At 53.0% G+C, this 23,130-nt stretch overlaps 7 protein-coding genes across 7 annotated transcripts; 3 read left to right on the forward strand and 4 right to left on the reverse strand.

Moving 5' to 3' along the window:
• Positions 1-855: 855 nt before the first annotated feature.
• On the reverse strand, positions 856-3,172 carry J4E92_009351 (uncharacterized protein; the record flags this gene model as incomplete). The annotated part of the gene is made up of 2 exons (XM_051500699.1): positions 856-2,189; positions 2,260-3,172. The coding sequence occupies 2 exons, from the start codon at positions 3,170-3,172 to the stop codon at positions 856-858; spliced, it is 2,247 nt and encodes a 748-aa protein (XP_051349046.1).
• Positions 3,173-4,335: 1,163 nt separating this feature from the next.
• Positions 4,336-5,780, reverse strand: J4E92_009352 (uncharacterized protein; the record flags this gene model as incomplete). The annotated part of the gene is made up of 2 exons (XM_051500700.1): positions 4,336-4,999; positions 5,167-5,780. The coding sequence occupies 2 exons, from the start codon at positions 5,778-5,780 to the stop codon at positions 4,336-4,338; spliced, it is 1,278 nt and encodes a 425-aa protein (XP_051349047.1).
• A 649-nt stretch (positions 5,781-6,429) lies between these two features.
• On the forward strand, positions 6,430-7,000 carry J4E92_009353 (uncharacterized protein; the record flags this gene model as incomplete). The annotated part of the gene is made up of 2 exons (XM_051500701.1): positions 6,430-6,651; positions 6,704-7,000. The coding sequence occupies 2 exons, from the start codon at positions 6,430-6,432 to the stop codon at positions 6,998-7,000; spliced, it is 519 nt and encodes a 172-aa protein (XP_051349048.1).
• A 3,088-nt stretch (positions 7,001-10,088) lies between these two features.
• On the forward strand, positions 10,089-11,187 carry J4E92_009354 (uncharacterized protein; the record flags this gene model as incomplete). Its single annotated transcript, XM_051500702.1, has 3 exons — positions 10,089-10,408; positions 10,459-10,573; positions 10,621-11,187. 3 exons carry the CDS (start codon positions 10,089-10,091, stop codon positions 11,185-11,187), a joined length of 1,002 nt encoding a protein of 333 aa, XP_051349049.1.
• A 1,631-nt stretch (positions 11,188-12,818) lies between these two features.
• Positions 12,819-14,332, forward strand: J4E92_009355 (uncharacterized protein; the record flags this gene model as incomplete). The annotated part of the gene is made up of 2 exons (XM_051500703.1): positions 12,819-13,245; positions 13,299-14,332. 2 exons carry the CDS (start codon positions 12,819-12,821, stop codon positions 14,330-14,332), a joined length of 1,461 nt encoding a protein of 486 aa, XP_051349050.1.
• Positions 14,333-15,527: 1,195 nt separating this feature from the next.
• Positions 15,528-17,372, reverse strand: J4E92_009356 (uncharacterized protein; the record flags this gene model as incomplete). The annotated part of the gene is made up of 2 exons (XM_051500704.1): positions 15,528-16,245; positions 16,306-17,372. 2 exons carry the CDS (start codon positions 17,370-17,372, stop codon positions 15,528-15,530), a joined length of 1,785 nt encoding a protein of 594 aa, XP_051349051.1.
• Positions 17,373-17,999: 627 nt separating this feature from the next.
• Positions 18,000-20,253, reverse strand: J4E92_009357 (uncharacterized protein; the record flags this gene model as incomplete). The annotated part of the gene is made up of 6 exons (XM_051500705.1): positions 18,000-18,653; positions 18,714-19,399; positions 19,458-19,550; positions 19,742-19,939; positions 19,994-20,137; positions 20,187-20,253. 6 exons carry the CDS (start codon positions 20,251-20,253, stop codon positions 18,000-18,002), a joined length of 1,842 nt encoding a protein of 613 aa, XP_051349052.1.
• Between the last annotated feature and the right edge of the window lie 2,877 nt (positions 20,254-23,130).

A 23,130-nucleotide genomic window follows, 5' to 3' on the forward strand; every position in this document is an offset into this window, starting at 1 on the left:
CTGTGCAGAGGGTCAATAACTCCCTTTATATGCTGTCATTTCGATATCTTGGAGTACTCATGTATCTTTTCATTCCCCTCCACGTACCTTGCGCGAACTTGTTTCAAGACGACACCACCATCGGTCCGAACACCCGCCCCACAGTATGTGTATTCGGGTAGTCGAGAAGTTTCCTGTTTGCGGATGTATCTACCACACACATTCGGTGGATCGATGCGCTTACTATGGACGGCATCCTGTGGTTGACAGAGTCGTCTGGGTTGGGGCTGCTTGTCAGCATCACAAGACGTGCTGATACCACGTACCTGCAAGGCTTCGTTTGGGCTTGGTGTCTCGGTCCCATCGCTACCAATTGACGATGCCATGACTATGACCAATGCCTCTCATATCAAGGCGATGATATCTTGGGTTAGGACCAAATTCGGTGATCGAGTCGGAGACTTTCACAGAAAGACAGGCAATAGGATATTGGCAAGATGTGATTTGTATGTTTGTGGTCGGATTCAAGGGACTATCTACTAATAGGTAGGCGCAGACTACGGCTAGATTGACGATATTCGCCCTCTGGCCGTGACAAAAGTCCACCGAAACGGACGTCTGAGTACGGCCAACCTCCAACCCATGTTCGATCGCAACCGCTCCGCCAATGATGGAGCCATGTCACACCATCGTGGACAGCACCATTCTCATTCCAACTTGAAACGACGTCAGAACTGCCACTACACGTGTGCGCCATTCATCACATCGACTGCTATACTGCTTTCCGGATGTCAACGCAGTACAAAGACCACCGAAACAGTCGTCCAGGAAGTCTCTCAAGATGAGTGCGGCCAGATCATGGAATATATCCATCACTCACTGCTGCACGATGTTCTGGCGTTTGGGATACCTCTCCTCGTCCTGCCGGGTCGGACTGGTGACGACACCCTCCCTTCTCCCACGTTCTTCACGCCTCCCCGTACGACTCGACTCGCTACCGGCTGACGACGCAGGACGTGACCGACCGCGGTTGTGGAATGATCGGATACTCTGCATAATTCTATGAGAAGCACGATCCTTTTCCCGGGGCTGAACACCTCCGGCGTCGCTGTTCTCTGATTGCCTAGGCAGAGCGGGTGGGATGGAAACACTTCTCTTCGTCTTTGCAGCACCGCCGCTGTATACTGAGGATGATCTCGACGTAACGTGTTGACGTGGTCTCGGCTGCTCGACGAAAGGGGTAGACTCTTCAGTCACATAGAGTGCCGTCCCAATGCTCAAGCTACGGGCTCTGGGCGGACTCTCCACAATGGTATCGAGGCTGGTTGAGGTGCGGTACTGCTCAGAACTGACTGGAAGCGGCTCATCCACGGGCACATCGGACATGTCGTCCTCCACCATCAATGCCTTTTTCGCGAGGTCGTTAAGTTCGTCTTCTAGGGTCTTTCTTTCCAAGACCTTTCCGCTGGCCTGTCCACGGTACCGGGTCGGCAGTGAACGCACCGTTGAGATGGAGGTTCCTACAGCACGCCTCACGCACTCGAGGCGCTCGATATCGCGTCTCAGCTCCTGCTGCCCGAGGAGCAAGTACTGCATCGTGTCGACATCGGATATCATTCGCGGATGATGCGTTCCACACGACATGTTTCCCGGTGCCTTGAGATTGTGGCCGTAGTGGCACCTGAGCGCATCGACGACATGTGGCTCTTTCCTCAAGATCCTGTCTTCCCCCAGCGCCGCCTCGAGCACCGCTCTATTGTTGTCGTAGTGCATGCCTCGCGCTTTGAGCGAGTCGTCTTTGAGCGGCAGATCTTGGCTCATACTAGCCATCTCGACAGCTCGAAGCTCGTGGTACTTTGACCGGTATGTCCAGGGCGTGAAGATGCTTGGCGAAGGCAGCTTGTTCCTCAGTCGGTCGTGCAGCGGCAACGTGACGTATTCGCAGTGGTCACGGGTGGACGGCGGAGATGCGTCGGCATCTGGGTCATCAATACAGATTGCCCGCTTTCTGCGATCCTCATTCAAGACCTCGGTGTTGTCGAAGGATGCGCCTTCGACTTTGTGCTTGGGGTACACACTGTTGATGAGGACCTGCATGACTTTGTCTCTGTTGGCTTTTCGCTCTGAGAACTCGGTTGGCTCGCTGTGTTCGTCGCGGGCAGGCATTCTGCTGCGGTGGTAGTCCATGTTGTCGGAAGGGTAGCCTAGGACTGTGAGATGGCGTTCGTCAGTATCGACACACTGGAAGTATACATGCAGGAAGAATGCGAGAGCACGTACCTTGCTTCTTCTCCCTCAGCGCATCATCACCCGCCTCGTTCACATGGGCCAACACACCATCCCAATACTCCCTCGCCTCCTCTTCTTGCCCGGCATCGGGCGACGCGAGCCAGGAATCAGACGGCGCGACAGAGGGGCTGACTGCAACGACACCATCCTTCTCTCCGTCCAGAAGCTTCTTCGCATCACGTCGATCGCCCGCTTCGAAACCTGGAGGAAACACACCCGGAGGCCATGCCACAGACGGTATCCTCGACAACACAGCATCGTCCTCCTCTTCTTCTACCGTATCACGTATCATAGTCTGACTGCGTCCCCGCCTCTCCCCCAAACTCTCATTCCCTTCTTCAATCCCCTCATCAACCGCCTCTTCTCCATCCCCACCACAAAACTTCTTCGTAGCAGCATCATAGTACTTGCCAAACCCCATCAACGTCGGATCCACAGACGTGCTCCGTCCCTTCGTCGCACCGCGCGTGGGCGAGCGCGCAGATGCCGTGCGTGCTTCATAGGACGCGATGCGGGAAGAGAGGAGGTTGCTCGTGCTTGTACTGGGGCTGGGGTTCGGAGTGGGCTTGACGTTGACGTTGATGGTTCTGGGGAGGCGGGAGGGCGTTGGTGGAGAAGCTGGTGCTAGTTGCTTTCCTTTAGATGCGGAGGTGTTGGAGGGTTTGTTGGTGCTGGAGAAGAGAGGCGGTGGTGAGGATGTGGGTGTTTCTGGTGCGTCGTGGAAATGGGAGGGAGTGGGGATCGAAGTTGAAGAGGAGGATGGAGATGGCCATGGGGAGGGAGTGTAGGTGTAGTTGGTGGTGTTGGCGTTGGGTAGACCAGGTGAAGATGCGGATGGTGTGGCGGGGAATGCGAAGTCTTCTTCTGCGGCGGCTCGGAACTTGGAGGTGTTGCGTCGGGGCATGGCTGCTGGCGAGCGAGTCCGACTCGTGTGACACGGCAAGTTGTCGGTGTTGATGCTGCACTGAGCTACGATTTCTTGTGTCTATAGTACGAAAAACAAGACTCCCGTATCGTAAAGAGATGAGGAAAGAGGAAGCGTTTCCTCGCAGTGCCACAGCAGGGCAGGCGACGTCTTTACAAAACCACTCTTCTATCTACCCCTCAATAGATCATTCCCACCTCATTACTGACATGTCGATCGGCTAGTCTATGCCTCAGGGTACTATGCTGATGTCGTAAACACCTAAATCCCCCGGATCAGGGTCTTGACGCTGTAATCACGCATCTCAACACCCCTTCACACACACTAACCGACTACCATATCCAAACTTCGCAGCACAATTTCATCATGAAAAAAGGGACAGGAAACTGGCGTTGAGAAGAGGAATATTGGAAGACAATCCAACGAGGGAGGTAAATAGATCAAACATAACGTTAGGAGAAGCTTGGCGCAGATACTGCTTCGTCCGTGTCAGTATAAGTACCCGATTTTCGCAGACAAACAAGGGTTCACTCACGACCATACTTCCACGCTGTTCATACATCACCCCGACCCTTTGCTTTACCCAGCTTTCGTCTTCACGCCTTTCCCCCCACATCGAATGCCAAAACAGGAGGCAAAGCACATCAAACTGCATACTCGTAATCGTTGGCAAATATATATACACCAAGAAATGCTACCACTGTGGGGTATTAAACCATACAAAAACCAAAGAAACCGTAAACTCATGAACCAGCCCGCTTTCGTATGCTCTGCCAGAAATACGCCCTGGAAACTCCTGATAACATACCCTTGACCCGCGTGCCGAAGCTCTCCTCCCAGTCAATCCCGAATACCTCTGGAGACCCAAAAACATTCGTGCCATGCCTGAAACACATACAGCCAAAGCCCAACGCCGAAGCCAGAGCCGAAGCTCGTCCATCTCTTCCCCATCCTCCCACCAACCATCCCCTCATAACAGGCGCAAACCCTCCACCACCCCCTCCCATCCACCTCCCCTCTAATAAACCTCCCCATGCTCCTCCTTCGGCTTATACATAATCGTCGTCAAAAACTACCCACACATTAGCATCATCATCCACATCCACATCCCCATCATCCACTTCCCCTCCAAACTCCCAACGTCAACATACCTTCTGTTTATACCTCGTAGTAGCACTAGTAGCCAGTATATTATCCTTAATACTGCTCGTCGCCAAATGATTCAGCACAGTATGATTCGGATGAATCAACACACTACTATCATCCTTCATCGGCGTCGTGCCGTTCAATATGCTCTTACCCAGAAAACCAGGGAGGGAGGGCGGCGCAGGCAGGTTATTCGTCATGGCGTTTGCGCGCGCGAAACGGGATGATTCCTCAGGCGCATCGAGATCGAGGAGGTAGCGGGGGATGTTTTGGTGGTATTTCTTTGTTGGTTCGGGAACCACCGGTTTGGCGGGTTCGATTGGGGGCGCGGTGATGGAGGCGGGGTCGAGATCGGGGGTCGGGGGAAGGATTTGGGGCGGGTACATGCCGGCTGGGGCTTCGCGTTCTTGGACGGGGGTTGCGGCATCGAGGGGGTCGGTGGCTGCGGCGGCGGCGTCTTTGGCTGGGGGGCTGGCGGGGAGGGGGGTGAGTTCGGGGTAGGGGACTTCGATGTAGTTTACGAGGATGTTGGTGTAGTCTACGGCGGTGGGGAGCTTGTCGCTTGTGCGCATGTCGTTGTCGACGAGGAAGGTGAGGTGGTGGGTTCCTGGGGTGACGGAGACGTAGGCGGAGAGGGCATCTTTTTTCTTGCTGGGGCCGCTGGGAGATGTTAGTACTGTTGGTGTGTGGTGTAACCTCGAAGGCGGCAGATGCAGAATCGAGTTCGAGGCGCAACGCTCGTAAACGTCTGCCTGCATGGCTGCCCCGCCAATCAAGCCCAAGCAGAGTCCATGCCCGAGACACCCCAAGAAATCGAAACCACTTACTTCCTATGCAACTTATATTTCCGATTCCACCCCGCAAACGTCCCGGTGACATAAACCCTCTCCCCACTCCCCTCCCACTCAATCAGCGTCGGCACAGTCGGCCTCCCCTGCCCGGGCCCCTTAAACTCCTCACCCAGATCCTCATCATCCGCCGTCGTCGTACTCAACATACTCGACCTTCTTGGCAACATGCCATCGGCATCGCTCTCGTGGACAGGCGTCCATATCTCCTGGGGCGAGATGATGGGGCTGCCGGGGGTGTGCACTTCTTCTTCTATGGGGAGGGGCAGGCGTGGGGGCCGCGAGAATTGGGATGCGGGTGGGAGGTAGTCGGAGGCGGAGGCTGGGTCGAGAGAGGAGGCGTTGGCGGAGGTGAGGAGGGGTGGGGAGGAGGTTGATGCGAGGGTCGAGGGGACGTCGACGGGGGCGGTGGGCGAGGGCGCGTGGGGTGAGGTTTCTGTCGAGGGCGCTGGGTCAATGGGCGCTGCATCGGGTACAGGCGCTGGTTGCGGGGGAGTCGCATCGCGGGAGGCGGCATGACCCTGCTTGTCCTTGTCCTTGTCCCTGTCGCTGCGGAAGTGGGCGCCCTTCTGGCTGCTCTGCTCGTTGCCCATGGCGGCGTCGTGGTGGGCCGAGTGGTTGCGGGCGGCGTGGTTGTTGTTGTAGTGGTCCTGGGCGGCCTGCAGCTGCGAGGTAATGGCCCTGGTGCTAGTTCCCACGGTTTGCGCTCTCCCACGCGAGATGGGGCGGGCCGACGTGGGATGGCTCTCAGCGTCGACGAGGCTCACGCTGGGAGCCGCGGGGGCTTTGGCCGCACTCAGCGCCTGGATCGACTCGCGGCGGCGGGCGCTGTGGTGCTGGCTGTGCGGCGGGTGAAGGTGCGGCAGGTGGTGGTGGTGTTGGGGTCGCTCGTGCCCGTGGCCGCTGCCGCTGGGATTGCCGTGTCCGTGGCCATGTGATGCAGTCACGTTGTTGGTGGGCGAGGCCGGGTTCGACGTCGGCGTCGTCGACCGCGAATTCTGGTTCCCCATGGATACGCCCGCTGGATATGTGCACGAGGGCGACGTTACAGGACTGAAGCTGGAGCTGGCCCCGGCCGCTGGATTGCATGCAGCGCCTCACAGGGATTAGCATTTCCATGGCTGCACCCATCGCCGATAGCTCAATGCACGAGCCAATGACACCTATCGTGGGGCAGTCGGCCCTGTATCGTGAGTCGCGCCCAAACACCACCAACGCGTCAACACATCTGCCCGCGCGGATATGGACGCGACCACCGTCTTCTCAGTCGTCGCACGCATCTCCGTGCAGCTGGTACACGTGATCTGGTTTCCCATCAACAAACTCATCAATCTCGTCGTCATCCTATTACTTCCATTCTACAACGTCATCACATTCGTCCTACTACCCTTCATTCACCTCGGGCAGTCAATCATCAGAGTGTTATCAATCCCATTCAGCGTCAAGTGGTTGGAGAGGATAGAGGTATTCAATCTTGATCCATTGCGCATAATCTTTACCATACTAATCTATATAGACACTCTATGTCTACTTCGGAACAGCCAGCCTCATAGGGTGCATCACCGGCACCATCATCTTTGTCATCTTCAGATTCCTGTCATCGACCCTTAAAATCGACGCACCCATCGTGCCCAAGGAGCCTGAACAGGGAAGAACAGCCGCCGAGTACAGGGCTGCGCGGCGTGTGAAGAGGGAGGAACCCATCGACCATTCACCGAGTGCGACGCCTGTGGTGTTGAAAAAGGTTGCTGGGCCTCGCAGGCGGGGTCTGCTCTCACAAGCCATCATCGAAGAAGAGGACTCCGACTTTTGACCTCGTCCAGCCTGGTCAGACGATATCGTTGGGGACAGATACCAGAGTAGAATGACCAGAGTCTCTCCATTGTGAATCCGAACGTATGCTGGGGCTTCGATGAAGCGCGGTCGATGTGTGATATTTGCTGAGACCTAGCCTGCTTGGAGTCTTTCCCTCGTCAACCTTGTCTGCATCATCCGAAAAGAGGTTCAAGGAAAGGTCCGACATTGAAGTTTTCTTTCGCATCGGAGGCTGTGCTGCAGGTCGTGGAACTTGCGGACACGTGTTTTGACGTGCCGATGGCCTACAGCATGTCAGCTACGAGTAGATGGAAGGCTCGTTACTCACGCTGCAGAACCGCCCTCTTTATCGTCGGCACCAGCCAATGTGAGCCAGTGCAATACCACAGCAGCCCACGTGACTGTTGACATTCGGTTAGCCAGATTCACAACAAGCTGGTGGTGAAAGTACCATCCAACGTGCAAATCGTATAGCAGACCTGTCGCCACCAAGACACGTCAGTGAATGCCTTCAGGTTCAGTCAGAGCTCAACGGACAAAGGCCAGTTCGTTTCCCTGCAGGATGCACAGAGAGGCAAGATTTGCGCCAGTCGGCACGATAACAAGGACTGTTCCCCAGAAAGTCTTCCACAGCAGAGTCTCAACTTTCTTTGCCATGACTTCGTTTGATCGATGAAGGTTCGGCGTGGCTTTATTCTTTGTCTGACTACAAATATTGTCGATCCACAGCGCTAAACGGCTCGGGAAACTGGCGCTCGAGGTTTGGCCGCCTCTGACCAAAGGGCTCAAGAGGTAAACAAACACAAGCGTGAGGTAGACGTTGATGACAATATCGCATGTCAAGAGCGGGATGCCGGTGTATCGCTTGACACCAATGCGGCAACGTCCATCGTCGGAGATCCAGAACACCGGTAGGATGAACGCGACACATCCAATGGTACCGAGGCTCACTACGATGCCAATTGTGCTGTACAGCCATAACGGATCATGATAGCGCGTCATGTAAGGTGCTCGTAGGGCGTGCGCTCGCTCGACAAGAAAGAGATACCTACCCACCAAGCCGGGAATTAGTTTTTCCAATTCATCCATGATCTCTCTAGAAGGGACCGCCTCACATGCTCACTTTACTGCCGGCATAGAAGACGATGCACAGTCTCATGGCGACCTTGCAGACAGCGTTTGTTCCTAGCCCTAGGCCGTTGTTTACGACTGCGGCCGAGAAAGCGAAGCCAATTGAGAGGAAGTAGAGGATGAAGACGTAGACCTGGGTCAAGGTTATGCGATTGAAAGGCTGGCGGTCAAGTATTCGAACGCGATATCCTGTTCGTGTCAGTTGTACGTTGCATCTAGATGAAGCGAGCAGTCTTGCGTACCAAGTAGCCCAGATAGCAGGATGACGCAGAACTTGGAGGTTACAACAAATGATGTACGTGGTCCAGGCGGTTCCCCAGGATAAACATCCGCTCTGTCTGGCAATGTAGGTCTATCGATCGAGATGGCCGCCGATAAGACCGCAGCTACTAGCAACGTCCATAGTCCGAGTGGGATCAACATCGTGGTAGGAGTTGTTGTGCAGAATACCAGCTGAATGGAAGTTCAAGTAAGAGGTTAAGTTGGCGACATGGCTAGGGGGTACTGATAGGTCGTAGGGCGTTGTTCGGCATGGTAAAGTCGAACAAGGTGAAACAATACAGGTGCCTTGCTCTTGTGCTGCGAGTTCAGCATGCTGCTGTTGACAGGCTCAAGCGTCGCTTCTGTCACATCTCACATGATGGGAGGCGCGACGGCGAATAACAGCTTCTCGAATAAGCAAGAAATCTTTCGGTCAGTCGACCTTACTTATCAAGGCCTGAGATAGCAACATTCAACACCCAGCACTCGATAGCGATTTCGCATCTCGTAATGAGGCCTCAGAAAGATTACTGACTTGTGGCACAACGCGGAGTAAATTCGACGGCATGCGACCCGACGGAATCAAGATGCTCGCACGCACTGGAGAGGTTCGGCTACAATGTAAGGAGACCTCGGAGGTCTTGGCGAAGACCCTTCTCCACACATTCAAGTGGATGCTAGTAGCAACCGAATCATGAGTTGTGTACTCCGCTCCAGACTGGTACCGTGCTACCCGCGGAACAATTCTCAACACAACATCGTCATTGTGTAGACAAGGCTTGGTGTTGGTACGTCATGTAGCTCGCTTCCTGCCGTGGGAGTAAGAGACCAAGTGCCAGGGTCCCGATAGCAAAAACTACCGAGACAGCACTGAATGCGCCGACTGTCGAAATGGGCGCTAGTCTACCAAGGTCCATCTCTTTGCTGGGTTTTCTCCCAGTTTGGTGGGTCCTGATCGACTAGCAGCAGGCGCAAAAGAAATTTGCCCGCCAAACACACGCCAGGGCGCCTAGCAACGGTGTGTACATACACTGCGGGCTGTTAGCTTCCAAGGTTATCGCGCGTACTGCGCAACTGCTTGGTCGACGTAGGAGACATGTGAGCTGCTCTTGGCTGGCGGCGTAGGAATGTGGGAACTGGTGGGAAGCGAGTGTGGGAGATGTAGCGCGCTGCAGCAGCGCGTCATAGGCGGGACGGAAATGCCTCACTACACAGCCTCTCGCGACGATGACGGCTTATGGAACTGGCTGCGAGTGAGAGACGGGGCTGTTTGTGTTGACTGCGCAGTGAAATTGGACCCAAGAGCGGTGGAACAAGGCGAGCACACTCAGATATTCACCGCAACGGTGTGGGGGTGGATGGTCGCAGCTCGAACCGTGTTTGACATGTGAAGTGCCTGGAGGGGGCAGGCGCGAACCCCGTTAGCGTGCCTCCTGAGATTGGGCGTCTGTGCACAGCCTCACTCTAGCCCTCTAGACGCGCAGCGCTCGTCTTTTGTCTCACGCCCACGCCTCTGCCCTTTCTCCCTCCTTCTCCCGCCAAGTACTAGACGGACGTTGATGCTTGCCGGATGCTTGATTTATACCTCTTTTAATACCACATCTCTATCCCGCCCTCGCGCCTTTTCTTCACTCACCACCTAGTCCGTGCACAACGATCCATCGGGAAAGGAGGCAGAGAACAATACAGCAACCATGCGGAGAGGCGTCACCATATTCCTGCTCGTCACCGTCGTCGTCCTCGGCTTCGCGGTACACAGCGTATGGACACTGCTCGGTCTTCTGATTGCGACTGGCCGCGAGGATGCCATTCTCCGCGGAGAACTCCCTGCGCCCAACTCGAGCGCGATTAGTGATGCGCCGCAATTGATCCCCAAGATCATCCACCAGACGTACATCAACGACAGCATACCGCTGCATTGGAAGGGCCCCCAGCAGAGCTGCCTGGACCTCCACCCCGACTACGAGTACAAACTGTGGACCGACAAGAAGTCGCGCGAGTTCATCGCTCAAGAGTAGGCGCTCCTGCGTCCATATCACGCGAGGTTTAAGCTAACATCGTCAGATACCCATGGTTCCTCGAGACCTTCGACGGCTACCCCTACCCCATCCAGCGCGCCGATGCTATTCGCTACTTTGTCTTGCACCACTTTGGTGGAATCTACATTGACCTGGACGATGTACGTATGGCATGTCCTCCCAACTGTCGCAATGCTGACATTCTCAGGGATGCAACCGCAGTCTCGACCCTCTTCTTGCCTACCCAGCCTGGGTCCGCCGCACCATTCCCACTGGTATCTCAAACGATGCCATGGGCGCGGTCCCTCGTCACCCTTTCTTCCTCAAGGCCATCGACTCGCTGACCGACTACAACCGTCGCTGGCCACTCCCCTACATCACCGTCATGGCCTCCACCGGACCTCTCTTCCTCAGTCTTGTGTGGAGACATTACAACAACGCCGGCCCCATCGACCAGAACCGCGTGCGCATCCTGTTCCCCGAAGAATACAACAACCACCCCTGGAGTTTCTTCACCCACCACCTCGGAAACAGCTGGCACAGAACCGATGTCAAGATCATCTTCTGGCTTGCCAAGCACTGGCTCCTTGTCACCGTCTTCGGATTCGTTGTTGGATTCGCAATTCTCGGCATGTTGTACAAGTTCTTCGTTCTCAACAAGCGCACGACCGGACCTGGATCGCCAAAGATGCGCTACTTCAACCAAAGGATGCCCTTCTACCGTCGCATCAGCCAAAAACGGAGCTTCGAGCTCGACGACCGCCACGAAGTCTAATCGCATCATCCAGTCCGCGCATTGCATTGTTTCAGCGTTACGTCCGTTCACATGTCTTGCATTTATCCGGCGTTTTCCACCATCATCATCGCAGCCGCCTTGTATTTTCGCTTCTACGTTACCCTACAACACTTTTTGTTCGCTTCTATCCACATTATTGATCGGGGGCTGCGTTGCCCTCCTAGCTTGTTTAACTGTTGTTCTCACTGTGGTATTTAGACCGCAACCGGCGCTGTTGGTATACATGAAAAAGGCTGGACCACTGTCGTTGCCAGAAGAAGGAGACTCTGGGTGGAATGCTCATAGAAAGGGAAAGGGCCAGACCGGGGCCGGACCGCGGAGGCATCAGGAAGAAAGACCGAAGAGCTCGGCTTAGGGATGCAAAGTGTTGTTATCTAGATAGAAGAAGAAGCGTTATTGCTTATGTTAATATGAAATGTATTGAGTAATTATCATCCTGAAGTGTACATCAGGCCGTGACTTTTCATCCACGTGTCGAGTATGAGATGATGACTGTAGACAGCTGCGTGTCACTCTCAACCAAAACAAAGATAACTAAACAGACTTCCCATTAAGAGGATCTTCCATGTTCAACTGCGACCACGAACGGTTGAGGAACTATGTCTTTCCGAGCTTTCCGAACGACATGCGAACACACAAATGTGGCCCCACTTGTTGCCATCATCCGCATATGATTGGCCCCCAAGCCCTGACCCTTCCGCCTCGCTACTTCCCTCCCCTTGTCATCAAGCTTACTGTGTTCGTAACTATATCGCGACGTCGCATGTGCCAGGGCAATGCTGGCACGTACGTCGCTGGTAATTGCACGTTCAACACGAACCTGAGCGTTTAAGAGAAAGCGAAGTTTGTTTACTTTTTCACTATGGAGAGATCGGCAGATTGTCGTGGCCACTGCGCAGCTTTGGGATGGATGACGTGGGTGCGTCGGGGAGGGAAGGCGTAGAGGCGGTGGAGGTCCTTTGCAGTGGCAATGCAGCAGAAGATCAGATCTTTCTATACCTCGTGGAATGCGTGGTCGTCTTTGGCGCTGGTAATCGAGGCTGTATCTTGGTGAGCGGGATGATCATGGTAGATCTCAGATGTTCAGCTGGGTAACGCGCCGGCATCGACCTCCGACTCCACAACTCGTCCCGAAATACCTAAGCCTCGAGGATCTACATCCAGGTAAAGGCTGTGTCCCTGGATGGAATGCAGCATCGCATGCACTTTATCAAGCATCAACAACGCCAGATCGACACGAGTTGCCATGGCCACTACGCAGCGGCCAATGACGCGAGTCCGCCACTTCCGTAACCGTTGCAGGCCTTCCGTCATCGCTCGGCCCTGCGCAATCAAGCAGCCAATTCAGGCTTGAAGCTCCCAATGTTGGAAACACCGTTTCTCTAAGTTTAGGAACTTGACAGCCGGTATCCGTCCGTCTGGATCCACTTCGTTTCCATATCCTGATCTTGTACCTGACGTCGCTTCCTCCTTTCTGCTCATCAACTTCGATGGATGGGACTTGAGCGATTACTACTTTCACAACCAAACCGACTCAACCCAAATCACACCGATATACGCTTTCTGTGTCGGATACTAGAACCTCGATTAACCCGGATCGCCACTTCACAATGGTTGGAGCTACAATCCAAATGCGCGAGGGCGCCGAGCTCGTCGGCGAACACGGCTACCGCTACCTTCTCGTCAAGCCGCTCGGTCAGGCCAATGTATGGGTCGCTGTCGACGCAGCTTCTCAATCGAAAATCTTCATCGTGAAGCAACCCGGAGACGATGACGTCGGTTTTGGATGGCCAAAGTTCCAACACGAGATGATCATGCACGAGCTCCTCAAGGGCATTCCGACAATCCGACAACAAGTGGACCGCATCCCACCATCCGCTAGAGGCGAACCGCCCCGAATCGTGCTCGAGATCCTTCAATCGACTCTCTGGGATGCACGCAAGAAACGCCAGTTCAGCGATGTGGAACTCAAGGGCATCATGCGTTCGGCGTTGATGGGCTTGCGGGATGTGCATCAACGAGGCTTGGTGTATGCAGGTGAGCCTCTACACACACGACTAGAACGACAAGTGAAAGCTAATTTCATCCAGACCTAAAGATGCAGAACATCCTCCTCAGCGGCTTCGAAGACGAACCCAACAAAAAAGCCTCCGTCGGCGACGACCGCATCACCGCCAAACTAGGCGACCTAGGAATCGTCATGGAGCCAGCCAAAGGCCTCGTCCAACCCATCGTATACCGCGCCCCGGAAGTCTACTTCCGCAACGAAATCAACCAGCCAGCCGACATCTGGTCCTGGGGCGTTATATACTGCCAGCTCCTCGAAGCACAAGCCTCCTTCAACAAATACGGCATCTACGACGAGCTCCTCCAAGGCAACACGGGCCAAGGCCAGAAAGAGCGATCCGTCGAACGAGCCATAGCACACGACTTCGGTCTTGGCGCCTTGGATTACTACGACGGCTGCAGACTCCCTTACCACGACCGCTCGCACCACGAAGGACAACACTGGGAGAAGTTGCTGGAGAAGGGTGTCCCGGAGAAGGAAATCAAGTTCCTGAGCTGGGTTCTCAATCCTGTTCCTACGGATAGGCCTACCGCGCAGCAGATTCTGGATGCGGGCTGGTTCACCATGGATACGGCGAAGACGAGCAGGATTGCTGAGACGCTGGAGAGGGAGGCGCAGGATAGTCGGCGCAGGAATTTGCAGAGGAAACGGAGTGAACCGCTTTTATCTACGTTTTCGGCGTCGACACAGCAGCCGAATGGATTGTATACGAGGGAGCAACCTACTTCCTTCAGGAACACTACTGCCACAAATCCAAATACGAATACAAATTCGACAAATTGGGCTCCGGCTGGTATGCCATGGCACCCGCAATCTAGCCAATCTTACAGCCATGCGCCGTCGTCGCAACCAGTATCTCAACAACAACAGTCTTCCCAACATCAACAGTCCCCTCCAGCACAAGGCGGCCCGCCATACCAACCCATGTCCTTCAAACCCGTCACCGTCCAAGCGAAGGAGGAATGGGAACACAAGGCTCGGCCGGTTACGCCGAGGAGTGCGACGCAGAAACCGAGTGGGAGTACGTTTTTGAACTTTGGCAGTTTTATGCGGTAGGGATTGGGTGGGGGTTTGTAAGGGATGGGTTTGTAAGGTATGGGGTTGGGGGGATGGAGAGAGGAGAGGGAATGGAGAGAGAGGGGAGAAAAGGTGGTGGCGGTGAGATGGGGTGCGTTAGGCCTGCAGCTCACATCAAGTTCACACCACGCAAAGTAGTCGACTCAACGCCAGCGTAGGCTCCAGGGTTAATAGTGTTTTAGTTGTAATGATATTGTTTGTTGTTCAGACAAAGGGATGAGATGATGGGGGCATGAGTGACGTGGAAGTGGACGTAGAAATGAGGTGTCGTGAGATTCCCTAGTAATGCATCTATCCCACAACTTACGTAGGTAGGTGTGTTGAGGACTACGTGGACGATGTGAGGGATGGAAGAAGGCGTCGCTGTTTCTGCCCCGAGGTTATTAGATTCAGAGTTAGTTTTCCACGCGATTGCTACAAAAGAGCTGTTGTTGATGTGTGAACGTTTGGGATATCTTACGTAGTCATGCGAAGTTTCTTCATCGAGCTCGCTGCGAGCTTACACGTGTAGTCTTTATTTCTATTTCCCTAGTACCACGGGTACACGCCAACTAGCCCAGGCGTCTTATTTCGTCCAAGGTGCTGATGCTAGTGCTAGTGCCGTTGCCCGTGCCAAAGCATGCAAATCGCCGCAATGTGACTAGTAGCTCACTTGTTCTTAAGATTCATCGTGTAGAACTGTCGTAGTTCTACCCGTTATTAGGTGTATCTTTTTCTTCTTGTTTGCGGTACTTCTTGGGAGAAGCTATACAGTTGATTTTGGAAGGTATAGACGTTTTAGAGAGATAGAGCGTAAATACGTCACGTACGTCTCTGCGCCTGTCTTAAGGTAGCTATGTTGTAGTGTTTTTCTGTTAGATTAGAGCAGACTTAGAGGTTGTTAGTTTGTTAGATTGTTAGTTAGGTACGTCTCTGCGCTTGTCTTGTAGTGTTCTTTGTTATAGAGTGCTTGTCTTAGATTAGAGTATAGTTAGAGTAGTTAGGCTTTTAGGTTGTAATGTTATTAGGTTATTAGTTTAGTTGTTAGTTAGGCTATTAGTTCAGTTGTTAGTTAGGCTATTAGTTAGATTGTTAGTTAGTTAGATTGTTATTTAACAAGTTAGTTAGTTTGTAAACAATAATAGATATCTCGTGGAGGACTACCAGGTAGTTGTTTGCTCGTCCGTTTCTCTTCTTAAACGCATTTCCCGTAATTGCGAAACCTCTCCTTCGCGGCGTGTTCCACTTCGTACAAATACCCCCATCGGTCCCATTCGTCATCCTGGTACCAGTGCTCGGCAAGTTCATCCCCGTGTTTCGCGCGTCCAATTTCCTGAAAAAGGCTGTGCAGTTCCTTCCCCGGGCGCCAATTCCCTACCAACCAATCTAATTGCCGAGTTGATCCAGCATTGATAGAGGGCCTGGGTTCAGCGTAGTCAATACCCCATATCACATCTAGGTCACGTTGACGACCCATTGGCCGCTCGGGGTACACATCTTGCCCCTTTATGGGCGACCATATCACTGCTTCCTTGAGCGCCGGCATTTGTATCGCTGCTCTTGCAAAGCGTTCGAGCAGTGAGATGAGATTGGCATGAGGAGCAATCCGGAACTCGTAATTATCCTTACCACGTGTCTGTCTTCCACCCCGAATGTTTTCGACATAATATTCGTCCATGTCCTCATCGAACTGCGTGCGACTATAGGGTGGGTAGGAAGCGTCTGTGACAGGGAGACCGCGTGCAACGTCGCCTCGGCCATCAGTGCCTTGGAAATACCATGTGCCATCGGGACGGGCGTTGTGAAACATGAGATCAAGTAGTTCAAGGTGTGGCCAGGGAGTGTGTGATGTTGCAGGATTTTGTGGCGATAGTGCGGGGAAGATGCTCTCGTCAATCATGGCCCGTAGTTGCCTGAATGTACAGGTTAATTTATTGGTCTCATATTAGTTTGTATGCATGAATATGACTTACAGGTGGCGAAGGTTGTTGCACAAGATACCGAGGCTCGAGGAGAAAGGATCGTGAGTAAGGTTGCTACCTACAAGATCTGGAAAAAGCGTTCCGTGATCATAGTCAGTCACCCGACTTAAGGGGTACAAGAAATCGAGCGTAGCTCGCCTCAGCGTTTTGGGTAGCTTGTCGACACAGCTGGTAACTGCGGCAGCGAAATCATGTCGGGCATCTCGTCGCGGTCCTGCCCAGTCGTGCTCGTAGTGTCCACTACACGGATCTTCCTCTTCATCCAGGGTTTCGCACCATTCGTACCCTCCGGTTCGGGTACCCAGATATTCTAGATTGGGCATGCTGGTCGCTAGGTCGATGAGAACCCGCAGGTCGAGCTTCGATTCCTGCATCTCGGAATAATTGTCTCGAAGGCGATACGTATATGCATATTCGTCCCAGGGAGGGTACTCGTACTCGTACCCTTTCCTGTCGTTACTAACGATTCTGAACGATCGGATGGACGCGATGGGAGGCAAGTCCTTTGCTAGTAGCCGGACGCGCCAGCTGGTCATATAGCGATGGGGGCATGCATCTTTGTTTTCCGTTCTTCTTATCGGGTTGTAGATTGTGAGTCGATACCTCCCCGGAGCGTGGTATTTTCCGGCCTGCTTCTCGACTCGTTGAAGGATGTCGAACAGAAATTGCATCTGGCGGGTGAATGACTCGTCTCTCTCTCGCACCTCGTCAGCACTCTCTCGGCAAAATACTCGATCGTCATCTTCGTCAACGTCGTCATCATCATCATCGTCATCGCTGCCGTCGTCGTCGTCAACCTCGTTACCCTTTAAGTCGTACTTTGCCGAGACATCTGGTCGGAACGTTACCTCTCTCAGATAGAGGAGGCGATGACCGGAGAAGCGCGTGAGGAAGTCGGCTGAGTTGTTTTCAGTGACTGTGAACTCTGCAAAAGCCCCGGAGTGCCTTTCTGCTGCAAAGCGAAATTTGCTATGTAGGGTAAGAACACTGCGCAAGTCCTCTCTAGGTAGAAAGCTAGAGATTCTTTCGATGAGCTCTTGCGGGAGTTCGTTCATCATGGTGTGAGTATGTGATGAGTTGAGTTGAGGTAATGAGTAACGTTTGGTGGCTGGGCGAGTGCGATGCTGCTGAGAAGCGATTGAACTTCTGTGGGAAGACTGTGGAGATGATAATGGGAGATTACTGTCCATGACGAAGGTGCGCGTGGCAGAGCTCTGGGCTGATCTGCGGCGTAGTCACAACATGCGGCTAATTCGGAACATTCCGAAACATTCCGGGCGCTACAGTGGCTCCTTCCTGCCCACCACTTGTCGCATTTATTGTCGCTGAAGCCGCGCGGAGGTAAGAGAGACAGTCGTGATGGTTAATGCTTACAGCAATACATTTGTTTGAATGTTCTACTAGAGAACAGTGATGGACACGTGATAGGCGATAGAAAGGAAAGAGTGGCGAAAGAGCATAATAAGGCGGTTACGACTGCCCAAAATAACAAGCGAATGAGATAAACAAGGTCATGACTCCAGTACAAAATCTCAGACGAAACAATCCCGAACGCCGCACGTAGTTGCTATCTAAGGACCAGCCCCCAAATCCAACTGCCAAGCAATCATAATCACCAATCAGTACAACCCCTGTCTCATAATGCGCGCTCCTTCTCAGACCCGATCTTAGCCTCCTCCTTGGTCTCATTGATCGGCGCCATCATCATCCATGTCTTTCTCATCCTTTGATTTCCACGGCATTGCCCAGTCTTTGACCTTGTCCCATTCATCATGTGTCTTCTTGATGAGAGCCAGCATATCTTTCTGTGTCTTTTCCAGCTTGTTTTTCTCGTTCCGTTTCGCCTGAGCATCACCCTTGAAGTTCTTGGGCACTTCGGTCTTCTTCGAGGACTCCCATTCGTCTTTCAGACGGTCGAGATTGACTGTCATGAAATCTGTCGCTCTCTGCTTTGCCACCGCAAACACATTGTCCATGTACGCGTCCCATTTCTTCTCAAGTCCTTGCTCTTGCCACGGAAGCGCGTCGATCACGTATTCTTGACTTTTGGGCTTCGTCGCATCCGCAAATCGTCGGGGCGTTTTCTGTAGCTCTCGGTCAATGTATCCGATCATCGCTCCGATCCTGTTTTTCTGGTTTGCGAATATTTCTGCGATGCTGTCTTGTTGCATGTACTTGAGAGCTCCGATCATCGGCCGCATCTTCTGGATCGCCCTGCGTGATTGGTCGCTCACACTCAGTTTGAGCTTTTTGTCACGCCCCTTGATCAGCGCTTTCATTTTTCTCTCGGCAACGATATCTTCGTATTCGCCAGATTTCTTCAATGTCTGTATGAACAGCTGTGAGGAGTATTGTCAATAAAAATCTGGATTTCCGCACCGTGCCATGAATGTACGTACCCGTCCCTTGTATCTTGCGTTGATTTCACTTTCCAAGAGTGGCATCTCATCAAGCCACATTTGGTCACCATCTTGTTTCCACGGGTATACACTTGCTAGCCACCCAATCGGACTACGTTGCATGACAGCTGGATCCGGCGTAGGGCTTGAACCCGGAGTAGGACTCAGATTAGGGCTAGGGCTCGGACTGAGACTAGGGCTCGGACTGGGACTAGGACTTGAATTGGGGGTATTGGCCAGACTGGCAGGAGGTCCGTTCATTCGATGGTCTTTCCAAGTCCAGGATTCTCTCCAGTACTCACAAAAGCCGACCATGTTGTTTTGCTGAGGATCTGGATTCTTGAACTTGGTCGTGATCTCTTTACCCATCGTATTAAAGAACTGGACAACCGTTTGCCATTCTAGAACGTGCTCAGTATCATATTGGATACCGGCACCCTCATCTGGCTTATCCATACTGTAGTCGTCGCATGAATCGCGTTTGTTGAACCCGTATTTTTTGGGCTTGTCAGCTTCCCACTCCTCACTACTCGGGTAACGGAAACTTTCTAGTGGGTAATCGCAAGCGCTTCCTTCCTTGGGTTTCGCACGCTTCTCGAGGCCAGCATACCTAAGATCGATTGGGTAGCTTCGTGAAAGAAGGTCGGCTTCATCTACGACTTCATCTTTGTCTAGCGCTGCCAGATCTTTGCAGGACAAGGCGGAAGTTGCTGCTGAGGAATGGGACGACAAAGTGGTGGAAACAAGCGTTGTTGACGTGGCAGGCGGAGTTGTGGAAGATGTCGGCGAGGAGATCGTAGACGCGGTAAGAGAAGACGTTGCGAAGGTTGAAGAAGTCTTGAACGGAACAGTCGTTTCTACCGGTGGAGCTCTACTGCTAGGAAGGTCACTTGCAGTAGTCGGGGCTGGTTTGGCACTAGCCTTGGTCGTATCTCCGTCTCCGTTCCCGCCGTTTCTCGTGCAGCGTGGACCTTTGCATCCTTTGCATCCTTTTGCGGGACATGGTAGGTCGTCGTAGTTCATCCCACCCGGGACAAGCTCGTCCGGGGCATCGACCAGAGGAGTAAAGGCCTTCTTGATCAAGTCGTCCCGGCTTGGTACCAGCGGGCTACAATCTGCTTGTCCCGCAAAGTCCGCACCACTGAGGAAGAAGTCGGCCCATTCTTGCGCAGCGTCTTGCGCTTCATTGGCGTACTTGTACGCCTTTGCCGATCGGATAGCGGCCACTATAATCATCTCTTAGCGTCTGCTACTAAACAAAAGAGATGATTCTCGCTTACCCATTCCACCTGTGATGGCTCGTCCTGGTGGGGGAAGTGCTGCCATCCCAATGGCCATTACTACATCGAGGGCTTTCAACGCGGGACACAGAACCTTCTCGAGGATCTTGCCAGCCTCGATCAGTCCTTCAATGAAGAATTCGCCTGCAAATTCCAATATCGGAAGATCACAAGCGCAGTAGCCTGGCTTAACCATCAAGCCTAAACTTGATCTTAGTCTTCAAATCCAACATGTACAAAGTGCATACCCAGGAAAACATACCGTGATACGTTTTGTCCGCACCGCACAGAAGAGCAGGCCCACATTATACAAGAGAAAAACTAAACAGGCCTGCAGTCTACATTGAGACAAAAAACTGCACAGTGTGTGACCTGCCGTTAAAGTAGGCTTTAGGGTGTTTAGTTTTTTCCTCTGCTCTTTTACATTCTGCTCCGACCCATGGGATAGCATGTGACATCTACTGTCCTCTAGATACTTGTTCAGCTTCTACATGACTTCGGGATCCTTCGTCTCTGACAAGCCGTATGTATTGGAATACTCGTAGGCGATGGGATCGCAATTCTCCGCGATAATGCATGTCGTCAGGCCGGCCAACAGACTGAGGAACGCCTTCATGTTGAATTGTGGTATAGTAAAGATACGATTGGGCAAAGACGGGTGCGATGTAGTTCGATGGCTGTCTCTTGCGCGTCCAACCCTAGTCCTATATACTCATATCGATTCTGGTCTTGAGCATACTTGGGAAGTACGCCCCCAAGATCTACTATTAGCACGAAGCAGTCTGATACAACCACGCCGTGAGGTCTGGCTATTCGGAGTGTCGATGAGCTGTCATTTTGGACCCGGCAGCCTGTGCCTCTGAGGCTCAGTGAACATTGCCGTTCAAAAATGTGACGGTACATGAGGTATGACGACTGCTGTAAGCTTCCCATTCCTGAAGGAACATCTTAGCCCCAGAACATGGTTGTCGTGGCAGAGACTCATACAACCCAGTTCCACTGTGCCGTTTGATGTTAGATGAAGCTGACAGACTCCTGAATACATGGCACAGTCGAAGTATACGTCATGATAAAGCCATGGCAAGATTCCGTCGAGATGCGAGTGGGAGACGAGATGGACTCTTGTAAATCGACGAACTTGAGTACCTATTGCCAAAAAAAGCCAGGCCAGATACGATGTATTTCGGATGGGCGGCATGTTCAGGCCTGCGCGAGATAGTCGAAGGCTTCGCCAGGTAACGCAGTGCCGGTTTCCGGACGATATTAGTGGTATCTTTTGGTCGTGTCGGATTAAGCAGAGCCGAGAGGATTACGCGCTGCCAAGGACTTGCAAGGCTTACGGTGGTGAGGTAATTCAGCCCCGCCATTGTTAGAATCGGACACCGAAACGTCGCTTATTTCCAGCGAAACAACCGCGAATGCGACCAGGTCGCCAACAGTGGTGTTCCTCAAATTGCGGCGTTGTCGCAAATCGCAAATGCCGCTTACCAAGACTGCTCGTTGATAGCTCCGCTCCGCCTCGATCTTACACGGAATCACACTTTACCGGCGTCACCGACGTCACCAGTGATAAGAACAACGAAAGGTCTTGAATCTGGAACGTGAGCTCTGCATATACATGGCACTAACAGCAACATTCGTTCATTCTGCTCGCATGCTTTTCTCGTAGTCCAAATGCTACGACAACGAAGGAGTAATGCGGCCTGGGTCGCCCTGGTGATCATCAAGCATCCAATTGCGAAGATTGCTGTAGTTGGAAGATCTGTACCCCTCCCCCCAGTGCTCGACCAGATCATTACCGTGCTTCTCTCGCCCAATGTTCTGGAAAAGACGGCGCAGCTCCGCATCTGGACGCCATGCTGCCACCATCCACACTAGGCGACGTATCGTTGGATCGTCGTTTCTTTGTTGACTTGGGAGATAGTGCGATGGTGACCTCCAGATACCATTGTCTTGATCGGAATATTGTATAGCCCAGTTAGACCTCCAGTTAGACCCAGGTCCTTGATATTCCGAGTCCCAGCCTTGGGACTCTGCGTAGTCATATTTCGGATACCAATTCAGCGATGTCCAAATGATGGCTCTCCTCAAAGAGCACATTTGCGCTGCTGCCCTGGAAAATCCTGCTAGGAGCGGCCTCAGTCTTGCTTCATCTGGTGTGATACGAAACTGATTTTGCGCGCCGTTGGGTAAGTTGGAGAGATGCCCGGAGGTTACAAGCTCCTCCATATCAATGTCGAGCTCGGTCGTTTCAAGAGGGGGGTACGAGGCAGCGGTGATGTCATAACCGACAGCCTCGCGGCCGTGGCCTTGAGGTCCAACGAAGTACCACGATCCGTCAGGCCGCGACGGGTGGAACATGACTTCCAGAATTTCCAGATTGGGCCATTGCGGTTGTGAATTATCGTCCATGCTGAACAGGCTTTCATCAACAATCGCCCACAGGCGCAGTTGTCGCAGATTATTGGTCAGGATACGAAGGCTGGCGCTGAATGGGTCGCGGAGAGCTGGACCAACTAGATTAGGTAAAGGCCTGTCTTGAATAGTGTCAAGTGCGCGTATCAGCGGGCTGACGAAATCCAGGCTCGCCCGCTGAAGCGAGGTCGGAAGCTGGGCTTGGTGAGAGATGACAGCGTGTGCGAAATTGTGCCTCGCATCACGACGTGGGCCATCCCAATCGCTTTGGAAGTGTCTGTTGGGGTCTTCACTACCATCATTACCTGAAAATGCAGGAGCCCATTCGAACCCTCCTGTCTTGCAGCCGAGATACTCCAGGTTTGGAAGCTTCGATACCAGATCGACCATGACCCCCAAGTCCAGTTTGAACAATCCACCATCGAAACACTTTCTGTAATTTGCAGGATAACCGTGACTATCGTGGTAAACACTCGCGTCTTCTGGGCATTCGTTGCAAATCTCCAGCGAACGAACTGAATGTACCAGGGGAAGCTCCGTATTGAGCAGACGAATGCGCCAACTGATGTATTCCTGGTGAGGACAGTATATCTCCACATGAATCAGCCTGGAGGGGTCGTGTATCTGGATTCGATATCGACCAGAGGCATGCTGGGGTGCAGCATTCTCCTCAACAGTACTGAGCGTTGTGAACAGCGAATGGACCTGACGCGTGAAGCACT

Source organism: Alternaria infectoria, assembly GCF_024043175.1.
Source record: "Alternaria infectoria strain BMP 0036 chromosome Unknown scaffold_23, whole genome shotgun sequence".
In the NCBI taxonomy this organism is placed as follows: domain Eukaryota; kingdom Fungi; phylum Ascomycota; class Dothideomycetes; order Pleosporales; family Pleosporaceae; genus Alternaria; species Alternaria infectoria.